The sequence below is a fragment of the Tupaia chinensis genome, unplaced genomic scaffold (assembly GCF_000334495.1).
Source record: "Tupaia chinensis unplaced genomic scaffold, TupChi_1.0 Scaffold000029_1, whole genome shotgun sequence".
Classification (NCBI taxonomy): Eukaryota; Metazoa; Chordata; class Mammalia; order Scandentia; family Tupaiidae; genus Tupaia; species Tupaia belangeri.
Window position 1 is genome coordinate 186232 of NW_006159459.1, and position 12157 is coordinate 198388.

At 40.3% G+C, this 12157-nt stretch overlaps 1 protein-coding gene across 4 annotated transcripts in view; it reads left to right on the forward strand.

Moving 5' to 3' along the window:
- The window catches only part of ACER2 (alkaline ceramidase 2), a 64227-nt gene that overhangs the window by 37567 nt on the left and 14503 nt on the right, over positions 1 to 12157 (forward strand). For 3 of the 4 annotated variants that reach the window (XM_027771247.1, XM_027771245.1, XM_027771246.1), the window contains one exon: positions 4317 to 4454. The exons of the other annotated variant lie outside the window; for it this stretch is intronic. In XM_027771247.1, the coding sequence (XP_027627048.1) occupies positions 4317 to 4454 (138 nt within the window). The remainder of the gene's footprint in view (positions 1 to 4316; positions 4455 to 12157) is intronic. 4 annotated transcript variants of the gene reach the window in all.

The following is a 12157-nucleotide window of genomic DNA, read 5'->3' on the forward strand; positions in this document are numbered from 1 at the left end:
AGAGAGACAGAAAGAGAGAAATCACCCCCCAGAGAGCATGGTCACGCTATAGACTCTTCTCCTCCATTCTTCTCTTGGGATCTTAAGGCATGCAGCCACACGTGCCCAGCGTGAATTTAAGCCGCTGATCCAGGACTCGAAGTGTAGTAGACTACGTGGGAGTCCAGTGATGTGACCATTACACCATCTGCTGGTCCCTTTGATGGAATATTTCTTTCTTTCTTTTTTTTCCTTCTTTTACTAGAGAGCACATGTGCTTGCAGAGGGAAACAGAGATAGGGGAGAGGAGACAAAATCCTCAAAGGGAATGGTCATGCCACAATTCCTTCTCTTCCATCTCTTTCTCCTTTCGGGATTTTGGGTGCACATGTACCCCACATGTTTATCAAGCCACTGGGTCTGAGAGTTGAACTGTACTGTTGGACATGAGGTCATCTGGCTATCTGAATTACCAGGCTTCAGAACTGAACCACTGGAATATTTCTAAACACGTAAAGGAGTGCTGTAGATCCAGTGTGATATTTCTGAAGAAGAGACAGTAGAGTATGGTAGCTAAGTGAGTTCGGTTCAGACAGACATGGCTTTGAATAGCCATTCGCTTTTTAATTTTTAAGCTCTAGAAGCTCCTTTTGCTAATCTGTAAAGTGAGGACCCCCCTCATGGGGTCAAGAATAAATGAGTAAATTATATAAGTGTATAGTACAGAATAAAGACTCAATAAGTGCTAGCAATTATTATGAATGGATAATATGGAAAAGTGTTTTGAAGATAAAGGTGTCTAAAACAGTAGGGAAATGATTAGATTCATTATATCAATAGGATATAAAGTCTTTATAAAAAAAAAAAAAAAAAAAAGACTGGGCCAGTAGGTGGCATGGAGGCTAAGGTGCCCGATCCCACATGATTGACTCTGCAGTTTGAGTCTCGAACACAGTAGGTTGAAAATCACACTGGGTGTGTGTGTGTGTGTGTGTGTGTGTGTGTGTGTGCATGCCCAAAATCCTGAGAGGAGACTGGAGGAGAAGGAATTGTGGCATTGTTTTTCACTTTCTCTCTCTCTCTCTCTGTCTCTCCCTGGTGAGAGCACATGCCCTATAATAAAACACACACACACACACACACACACACACACACACACACACACAGAAAACAGAAAACAAAACCCTGAAAAAAAAAAAAAGATTTACTTTCACCTGTCTAGAATGTCCCAAGAATCTTCAGAATATATACTGAGCTGTTGATGGTTATGGATAATTTTTAGATGGTTTTGTTTCGAGAAGAAAAATAAGAACAAAGAACTGTAACAGGCTAATTGTATCTACTTCTCAAATAATTTGTCCTGCTGTGCTTTTTATGATTTTACCTCTGCAAAATCTATGGTTGACTCTTACTCTATACTCCACTTCAGCTTTGAATCCTGAATAGCAGGAAAATAGGCTGGGATTACTCCTCCTGCTAGCTTACTTGCTGGATCACCTGGGGCCCGAATCTTAAACTCTGGGCCTTATCTTTGTCCCTTACTTAGGAAATGGAAGGGATGGACTAACTCTGAGGTTCTTTCCAGGACCAAATGTTATAATGCTGTGACTATCAGAGCTGGCTATTCTAAACAGGTTATATCTTGCCCCTAAGGGGTAGTTAAAAGCAGTGGATCTTAACCAGAGACATTGCCATCTCTTTAGGGACATCTTGGAAGTTTGTGGACATATATTTAGTGGTCATGTGATAAGCAGTTTTATCATCCATGAATTTCATTTCATTTCTGAAGAGTAAAAGTGCTGTTGCCAAGTATTTGATATTAAAAAGAGGCATAGCTAATGATGACAACCTTATTTTAATAATGTGATGACAGTATTAAGTTGCTATTGTAGATTCTGGTTTGGAGAAAACAGGAAGAAAGGGTGCTAAGGTTGTCTTACCTTGTATTTTAGTGTGAGACCATAGTGGCTAGAAAGTTGAAAATAGAGACTGTGGTACAGATTGCCTGAATCACAGTTTGGAAAATATCCTGGTGGGGCCTCTTGGTCCTGGTTACTTCTGTCTCTGTTTCACTGAGGGCCTCTGACGACTCTGGGTCCAGGGTCTGCAGGGCTGACCGACTTTCTGCTGGCCACATGACATCTGTTTATTTCTGCTGGTTGCAGGATGTGCTAGTTGGCCCACACATTCTTCCACACCCTCTGGACCTTTGAGGAGCTGTTTGCAGATGGTCTTCTTAAAAAAAGCATGTTTTATCAAACTTGTAGCCTTTAAACTATTTGGCAATACTAGATGCAGTCTTTGGTGATTGCAACACCAGCTCAACCAGATTTTCTTTGAGAGTATATTATCAAACAACAACAATATTATTTAAAACAGTATTCTCAGAACGATGCTAAGGATAACAACATTAATGCATTTTGTTACATAACATGTACCAGGCTGTATGTTAAGTGCTTTAATGCTTACAAGAATGCCATGAGTCAGGCTGCTTTAATTTTTACCCTGGAAGGGCTTACACAGTTAAGTTACAAAGATTCCACAACTTCTAAGGCACTACTTGAACACACGTCTGCCTAACGGAAACATCTGTGCTTTCACTCACTCTGTTGCTCCTTCTAACCTGTGCCTGAATCCTAAACCCTTGGGTGCACAGAAGAGATGTACTTTGGAAGTTTCTGATTATGTATTTATCCTGTTAAAGAAGCCCAATAGCCTTGGCATGTGTCTTAAAACCTCAAAATCAATGAAAGAGTTATTGTGCATCCTCAGGGCCATCCACTGATGGCTGCTGCTGACTGCCCGTCATCCTCAGGCTGGTGCGATAGCCTTGCATCCGGTAGCTAAGGAACACCAGTCAAGGCCAGGAGAAAAACACAATTCTCCTGAGGATTTGCAACCCAGATCGTTTCCCATATATATTTTTTCCTCTGCTAGAAGCTCAGGGCTGGAATTCCTGTTCATTCCAGTCAGAGAGTTGGCAGTTTGATCAATGATTTCCTGTGCCTTGATGATAAATGGTTTTCCTATTTAAAAGATAAATTTGTATTTTGAAAGTTCAATACCCTTTGATTTCTTTATAATGGAATTTCATTCAAATTAGTTTCCTAACTGTGAACTGTTCCAGGGCTCTGGGCCAAAGTAAATCGTGCTAATAAGGAATAACAGAAACTTCAGGAAGATCACGTACTCCTAAATTTAAGTCACAGTTGAGGTCTTAGAGATCATTTTGTTCAGCCTTTTCATTTTATGAGGAAATAGGGTCCCAGGGAGAGAAGACAGAGTGTGTCCAGGATCACATCACTGCTTCTGGCTCTTTCTACTGAAGGAGATGAAGATGATGTCAAGTATTTTTCTAAGATTTATCATACCAAAACTCATCAGTGCAACTTCTAGTGCACGTGAGACTTGCATGTTGTCAGCAAATATAGGTAATCTTATAATTAAAAGAAAAAAACAACTTTTAGTTTTCTGTGCTAGCCACATAGGACATTTTTTCTTTTAAACTAGAAAGCTGTATGATTTGTTAATGGTCTCTGTTTTTATTACAAAAGTTGTATTTGCTTACCTTGTAAATCGGGGGTTGACAAACTGCCCTGTAGGCAAAATAGGTTCTGTTTTTGCAGATAAAATTTTACTGGCATATAGCCACGCTCATTCATTTACTTATTGTCTATAACAGCAAGTTGAGTAGTTGTGGAGACTGTAGGACCCTCAAAAACTGAAATATTTACTCTCTGAGTCTTTCCAGAAAGTTGATCAAACCTTGATGTAGAACTTCTAAAATAATATGAACAATAATGCTAAGAAAATGATTATCTATCTCTCACCCTCAAAGACTTAGGTTGATTCTGATTTTATTATTTTCATGTCTAAATATTTTGAAAATCTTTGATTACTTCCTAAGAATAAATTCCTAAAAGTGGAGTTACTGAGCCAATGAATGTAAATAATTTTCTTCTTTCCTTCCTTCCTTCCTTCGCTACAGGGTGTGTGCACTTACCAGAAAGACAGAGAGAGACAGACAGAAATCACCCCCCAGGGGGGATGGCCACACTGCAATCCCTTCTCCTCTTGGAATCTTGGGCATGCACACACACGCCCGGCGTGAGTTTAAGCCACTGGTTCCAGGACTCGAACCACAGTCAACTACATGGGAGTACAGTGACATAGCCATTATGCCAACTGCTGGTCCCTGAATGTAAATAGTTTTGACCTTCCCTACTTCATGTAGGATTTCTTTTTAGCTTACACTACCAGCAACACTTGTATCTTACCAACATTAAACAAACAGAAACTCTTTTGCTAATGGACTTGGTTTTGCTTTCACCTATCAGGGGCAGGTTCAAGGCGGTGGTTTGTGTCCTCTCTGCAGTTACAACATGCCTGGCGTTCGTCAAGCCTGCCATCAATAACATCTCCCTGATGACCCTGGGTGTTCCTTGCACTGCTCTCCTCATTGCAGAGCTGAAGAGGTGGGTGCCATCATTCCTGCCTACCTCGTAGGCTGTTGTTAGAATGGAAAATTACCAGCTCCAATTTCTGTGGCCACTCTCAAATGTTGAAGAGAAATTTTACTTTTCATAAAGAGTAAGTTCCTGACTGTTGGATTGGGAGCAGGTTTTGATGGTTCCGTTCAAAATGTCTTATGATTTTATATTCAGAAAGAGGGGAGCAGCTGTTTAGTGGATGAAATACATCCCAGTGATTGAAAACTAGCTTAGCAGGGACACCTAAGTGCCTAGACTGAGCTGCCTGGGCTTGTTCTGTAGAAAGAATAGATTGGTCCCTATGCCAGATAAGGAGAAAAAGAAGTTCTCAAGAAGTTATTTCATTTACATGCAGAAGAAAAAAGAGGAAGGGGCAGGGAAAATGAATACTGTATGCAAGGAAACATTAGCTTCAAGGGGACTGCTGACTGACACTTTCTCTAAGGCATAGTGTCTCATTGTAGTCTATCAGGTAAAGCCTTTGATACTTGCATAAGCACTTTCCTTGGGGAAGTTAGTTGTGTACTCAAGAGTTCAGGTTGATATCCAGAAACCTTTTAGTTTAGTGCTTATGTTTACACGACTATCTTCTTTTAACTTCAATTTCTCATCTAACCACTGCCCTTATTTTAGTTCTCTTTGAAATACTATTTTTTTTTCCCTTTGCAGCCACTTAAAAGATGCATTGTAATTCATGATTTTCTTCTTGTTATGGCTATTGCGTGTCTTAATTGAGGTGTTATATCTTTTTCCCTTTGTGTGTTACTCATTCTTTTTCATGTATTAAATTAGTTTTTTCTCTTTGTTTTGAGAGGAGACTGCCCTTATTTTAGTTCTCTTTGAAATACTATTTTTTTTTCCCTTTGCAGCCACTTAAAAGATGCATTGTAATTCATGATTTTCTTCTTGTTATGGCTATTGCGTGTCTTAATTGAGGTGTTATATCTTTTTCCCTTTGTGTGTTACTCATTCTTTTTCATGTATTAAATTAGTTTTTTCTCTTTGTTTTGAGAGGAGATTCACATCCCAATAAATTTTTTCTCTTTGTTTTGAGAGGAGATTCACATCCCTTTCGAATTGTTTCACGTCTGGAGTTGTTCTGATTTTCAGCAACAACAGGCAGGGTGAAAGGAAAGTGGCTGCTAATAAGTCAGGGTTTCTTTTTGATATCTTGGAAAAATGATAAACTATATTGTGGTGATGCTGAACAACACCGACTATACCAAAATGCACTGAATCGTACCCTTTACGTGGGTGAATTTTATGTATGTGAAATATACCTTAGGGAGCTACAAGCAAAAATTTAAAAACTCAATAATTCGCCCAGGCGATTCTGTCTGATGCTCACCTCTGTTTGAGAGCCATGGGTCTATTTTAAACTGTGCATTCGAAGTGTTGGGCTATTTATTTTTTCAGAGGAAGTGCTTTCTCTATTTCGGGGTACTAAATCAGAACCTGTTACATAAAAAATATAGGGAGGAAATATTTGTATTTTTCAAACTCATAACTAGTCGTTTACTACCCAACAAACTTAAAGCTGAGTAAGTTTGAAGTCATGTACTTTCATCAAGCTGTGTTTCTTGGATACATGGAGAAAGTTTCAACAAAGCTCGTAGCAAACTGTAGCCCATCTTTCATATATCTAAAACTTTGCTGTAACTGGAGCCTATGTTTGGAATTCATTTTGCTACTGGCTATAGGTTTGCCCAGAGCTAAGCACATCTGCTCCATGATAACCATGACTGGCTGAGACCCGTACTGCTATCTGTAGTCCGGGGGCAAAGGGAGCTGCTTTCCTGTTCTCTTATGGCCAGGTTTTCGAAGAGATCTGTCTCTTCCCCTTGCCCTTGCTTCCTAGCTATTCATTCTCAAAGCCTTGCAGTCTGGCTTTCTTGCCTATCTTCAATCTGAAACATTCTCCCAAAGGTTACTAGTGACCCTTAAGAAATCAATTTTTAGGGGACCAGAAGATGGCATAATGGTTATGTCACTGGACTCCCACGTAGTTGACTATGATGTGAGTCCCAGACCCAGCCACTTAAAACTCACGCTGGGCACATGTGCATGTGTGCCCAGAATCCCAAGAGGAGAATTGAGGAGAGGGGATTGCAGCATGGCCATCCCCCCCGGGGAGGTGATTTTTTTGCTTTCTGTCTTTCTGTCTCTCTGGTGAGGACATGAGCTCCACAGCAAAACAAACAAACAAACAAACAAAAAACCTCTCTTAAAAAAATCAGTTTTTATCAAGTAACTCATATATATTTGTTGTAGAAAAGTTGGAGAATACCGGCAAGCAAAAAATAAGTCAATCACTTATTAAATGAAACAGCAAGCAAAAAAGAAAATAAGTTAATCACATATTAAATTAAATTAATATTTAAAAACACTTAGAATAGTGCTTGGCTCATACCATGCACTAAATCGTTTCAGCGGGAATGACCATGCTGCAATCCCTTCTTCTCCATTGTCCTCTCAGGATTTGGGACATGCATGCACGCACACCTGGTGTGATTTTCAAGCCAGCAGGGCCAGGATTTCACCTGTGGTTAGCCATATGGGAGTCCAGCACTTTAACCACTATGTCACCTGCTGGCCACTAGGCCCTCATTTTTAATGGCCATATGAAATTTTAATTTATTTTAATTGATCGACTCATTTCCTACTTTTGAACATTTAGGTTGTTTCCAATTTTTCACCTTTTTTTTTTTTTTTGAGAGGTTTTTGCTGTAGGGCTTGTGTACTCGCCAGAAAGACAGAGAGAGACAGAGAGACAGAAAGCGAGAAATCACCCCCCAGGGGAGATGACCATGCCACAATCCCTTTTCCTCCATTCTCCTCTTGGGATTTTGGGCACATATGCACACACACCCAGTGTAAGTTTAAGCCACCGGGTCGAGGACTCAAACCGTGGTTGACTACATGGAAGTCCAGAGACATAGCCATTACACCATCTGCTGGTTCCCCAATTTTTCAATATTATAAATGTCTCCTTGATGAGCATCTTTGTGTATCTTTGTTCACTTAATATATTCTTACCTTAGGATAAAGGCCTTTCAGTTTCCAAATCCTATGGACTTTTTGTTTGTTTGTTTGTTTGTGTGTTTATTTTCCTTTTAAAATTTGTCAGGGGGCTTACATGTTCACCAGAGAGAAACATAAAGTGAGCAACCACCCTGCTCTATAGGGCATGGCCACAATCCCTTCTTTTTTTTTTTTATTATCATCATAATCTTCTTTATATTACATTTGATTATATATAACTTTACAGTGTATTACATTGCTTTTTCAAAAGGGAATGCCATGCAAGTCAGTCAGTACAAAGACATTAATCTCCCCACTTCAACATTCGATATCTTTTCTAAATCCTATGGACTTTTTAAAATCCTCCCCATTGTTGGTCTGTCGGAAGTATCTGACATTATTGACCTCTTCCTTCTCTCTTTTTAAACAAAATTTGCAAGAGGGTGCACATGCTTGAGAGAGAGAGAGAAGGAGAGAGGAGAAACACCTCTCTAGTGAGGCGTGATCATGTCGCAATCCCTTTTCCTCCATTTCTGCATCCTTTTGGGGTTTGGGTCACAAACACAGATGCACCCAGCGTGTTTCTGAACTCACTGGTACTTGAACCACAAGGTTGGTCATGTGGGATCTGGCTGCCTCAACCCCCAGGCCATGGAACCAGCCCAACCTCTTCCTCCTCCTTTTAAGTTTCTTCTCTTGGCTTGTTAGCCTGTCCAGTTCAGGCTTCCCCTCTACCTTTTCCTCTCTCCTCCTCTTCTTCCATAAGGTAGGCATTCTCCAAGGTGTGCCTTCAAACACTTTTCTTTTTTCTTTTGGAGAGGTTTTTGCTATAGGGCGCGTGCACTCGCCAGACAGACAGAGAGGCAAAAAGCAAGAAATCACCCCCCAGGGGGAATGGCCACGCTGCAATCCCTTCCCCTCCATTCTCCTCTTGGGATCTTGGGCACGCATGCACATGCGCCTGGCATGAGTTTTAAGCCACTGGGTCCAGGACGTGAACCGCAGTCGACTACATGGGAGTCCAGCAACACAGCCATTACACTAACTGCTGGTCCCCCTTCAAACACTTTTCTTTTTAAAATTTCTTCAAAGTTTCGTTCACCCTCTTATGTTCAACTGTTGGGTCATAGAAAAAGTCATGATGTAATTTTTTTATTTTTCTGTTAAAAAATGCATCATCACTTTTCGAGTGACCCAGTATTATCCCTGCTTGATTCTCTGCAGTGTACCCTGAACTCTTCTTCCCTTCTTTTTTGTAAAACTTGTTTGTATCTTTCCATGAGAGATAAGGAGCAAGAAAAGAGACAGAGAAGGAGAGAGAGAGAGTGAAGGAGAAACAGAGAAACAGGTACCTCTAATAAGGTCCTCATGCTGAGATCCACACCTCTCAGCTGACCCAGATTTTGGGTACACATGTGCCCAGCATGCTCAGAGTGGTTCTAACTAGACCGAGGACCTTTCCCATGTGGGTCTAGTTGTGTTACCACCACCGGATCCAGTCTTTTTAAGAGAGATTTTTGCTATAGGGTGCATGTGCTCGCCAGAGAGATAGAGAGAGACAGAGAAACAGAAAACAAAAAATCACCCCTGGGGGCTGGGGGATGGGCCGTGCTGCAATCCCTTCTCCTCTATTCTCCCTTTGGTATTTTGGGCATGCATGCACATGTGCCTGGTGTGAGTTTTAAGCTGCTGGGTCCAAGACTCGAACCATAGTCGACTGCATGGGAGTCCAGCCATGTAATCATTATACCATCTGCTGGTCCCAATCCAGTCTATTTTCTCAAGTCCAGTCTCATGTTTCCAATCACTTTTCTCTTCAGTGTTCGTGGTCCTTGAGGGATATCCCCGTTTAACTTTCTGATTCTCTAACTATAATATTCAAGTTTACTGGCTTAGCTTCCTCTCCCCACAATGTCTTTTATTATCCTTCCCAAGTCTTTTTTGTTTGTTTGTTTTGATTTGTTATTTTGTGGTTTTTGTCTCAGGTCACATGCACTCACTAAAGAGAGAGAAAAAGACAGAGACAATGAAAGGGAACATGAGAAATCATCCCCAAGGGGGATGACCATGCCACAGTCCATTCTCCTTTTCCACCCAAGATCCTGGGCACTCACCTGCTCCCAGAGTGATTTTCAAGCCACCAGATCCCAGAGTTGGCCATGTGGGAGTCCAGTGATGTAACTGATACACCATCTGCTAGCTCCCTCAAGTCCTGTTTTGAAGTTCCCAAATTATTTTAATGATATTATGATTTTCAAGTCAATTAGACTTGAAATCCTGTTGTCACCATTAGGTCCATCATCAACTGGCACCTCAGACGACTGCTAATATGTCACTTTTCATTTCCTTCCTTTTCTGTTGTGCCACCCTCATGTCTCTCCAGCGGAAAATTACATTTGGTTCCTAACTTGTCTCTTCTTTCTCCAGTCCTCTTCCTTCAGAGGGATTTTTTCCCCCTCCATTAACTTTTTCCTCCTATATAACAACCTTCGGTGGCTCCTCATTGTCTAAACTTCCCTGAGAGTGTTTTCTTTCTCTGATTCTTTACATATGCCCTATTACCAACAAAACGGTAAGGCTCCTTGTTTTCTTGTCTTCAGTCTTTGCTTATATTTTTTTACTCCCCTTGGAACACCCTTTCCTACTACTACTTTACAAGGTCCTTCCCTCCTGCAAAGCTCATCCTGGATGCTAGCTCCCTCATGACGCCTTTCCTCCCTGCTTCTCCCCTCAGCGATGTGATTGCTCTCTGCTAAAACCCTTTGTGCGTTTATGCTGTATTTGCAATATTCTCCTTTATATACAGACACTTGTTTCCAGCTCTTCTTTCTCTCTGATGTTATGTTCCTTCACAGCAGAAATGATACTTTGTTGATCTTGTGAATTTTAGTGGTGCCTATTATCTCTGTAAATTCTAAAGTCTGTATCTTCCCCAATTGTTTGCTGAGTAGCACTAGATTTTCTCATCTCAGAATCATCAGATTCCTTGAGAATATAACCCTTGAGAGCCCCGAGTTTGGAAATTCTGGGCATTCACTTATTTGGGTCTCATCCCTATTTGTAAGTGGAGGATAATGATGTTTAGCATTCGTAGTCCTGCAGCGAGGATTAAACAAGATATATTTAGTCTAGCAGCTGTCACATGATAGGTTCTCAACAAATACTTGTTGCCTTTCCTTTTTCCAGTGACTACATTTTACCAAGGATAGTTAAATCAACCTAAAGAGAAGTATATTCCTCTTCCTACTTTATATGATTTTTAGAGATCGTACCTTTATTAGCAAGAAGTCTCCCCAAACATTCTGTGGAGGAAGATGTTAACTGAATTGACTTTTCTCTTCAGTGTTTGTGGTCCTTGAGGGCCTAGCTCCCGTTTGCTTCATGCACTAGCCAACCCTGAATATTTATACACCTTGAAGCCCTTTGGAAAACACATAATTAAATTGCTGGTAGAGACATCTGAAATAGATTTTCATTTGTAAGCATTCAATCCGGTGGTACTGGTTTATACGAATTAGGCCTGATGTGAATAGAATGTTCTGGATTTAACTTCTTGAGATGTCACTGTAATGCAGTTTCATTTTAACTTTGAGTCTAATAATATGTTTTAACCTATATTAAAAAAATAGCTTAAGGAAAGAGAAAATATTTTACGTTCATAATACTCAAAAAGAAGCAAATGGGAGACACAAGTGTTTAGGACAGATTGTTGTACAGTTTAAATGAGTTCTACCTCACAATTGTGATCTTTAGATAAGAAAACATAACTGTCCTTTAATACTCTAATCTTGTTTTTTAACTTTAAACATTTTAAAAATAATTATTCTTTTTATTTTATTTGTTGTTATCATTATTAGTGTTTAAATTTGACTAGAGAGAGGCAGAGAGAGAGAGATGGGGAAAGGGAAAATGAGAAAGCAATCCATCAGGTCTGGGATTCAAACCATGGTCAGCTGTGTGGGAATCCAACACCTTAACTACCATGCCACCTGCCAGGCCCAATACTCTAATCTTTGCAAGTAATTAGGAAAAAAAAATTTCTGTTCCATGATAAAAACCAGCTGCTCTAGAAAATTAAGCCATCACTTTAGGCAATTGGTGCTCATTATCATATTAACAAGTTGTAGCATCATAGACTGTCTCCTTCTTTCCATCTAGGGTCAGTTTTTCTATTGCTTATTCTATCTACTCTTCTATACCTATTTTATTCCTGTAAATAATTTTTTGTGTTCTTCCCTCTCTAAGGGGGAGGAGGGTTTCTTTCTTTCTTTCTTTCTTCTTTTTTTTTTTTTAATTTCCAGAGGGCACATACGTTTGAGAGAGAGACAGAGAGAACCCATCCCCCAAATGGGGCACAGATACATCACAGTCCTTTCTCCTCAGTTTCTCCACCCTGTCAGGATGCTGGGCATGCATGCATATGTATCCAGCGTGGTTTTTTTAGGCTGCCATGGCTGACACTCAAGGTGCAATTGGCCATATGGGATCTGCCTTCTAATGAACAGGTCTCAACCACTGTGCTACAGGGCTCGCCCTCTAAAAGTTTCTTCCTTTCAACTTGTAAACATGTTTGAATCTCTCCCATCTTCTCCCAACTTGGACTTCATACATACCCGTGTCCAGCCATCATCCTTCTTTTTTTTTTTTTTTGAGAGGTTTTTTCTTTA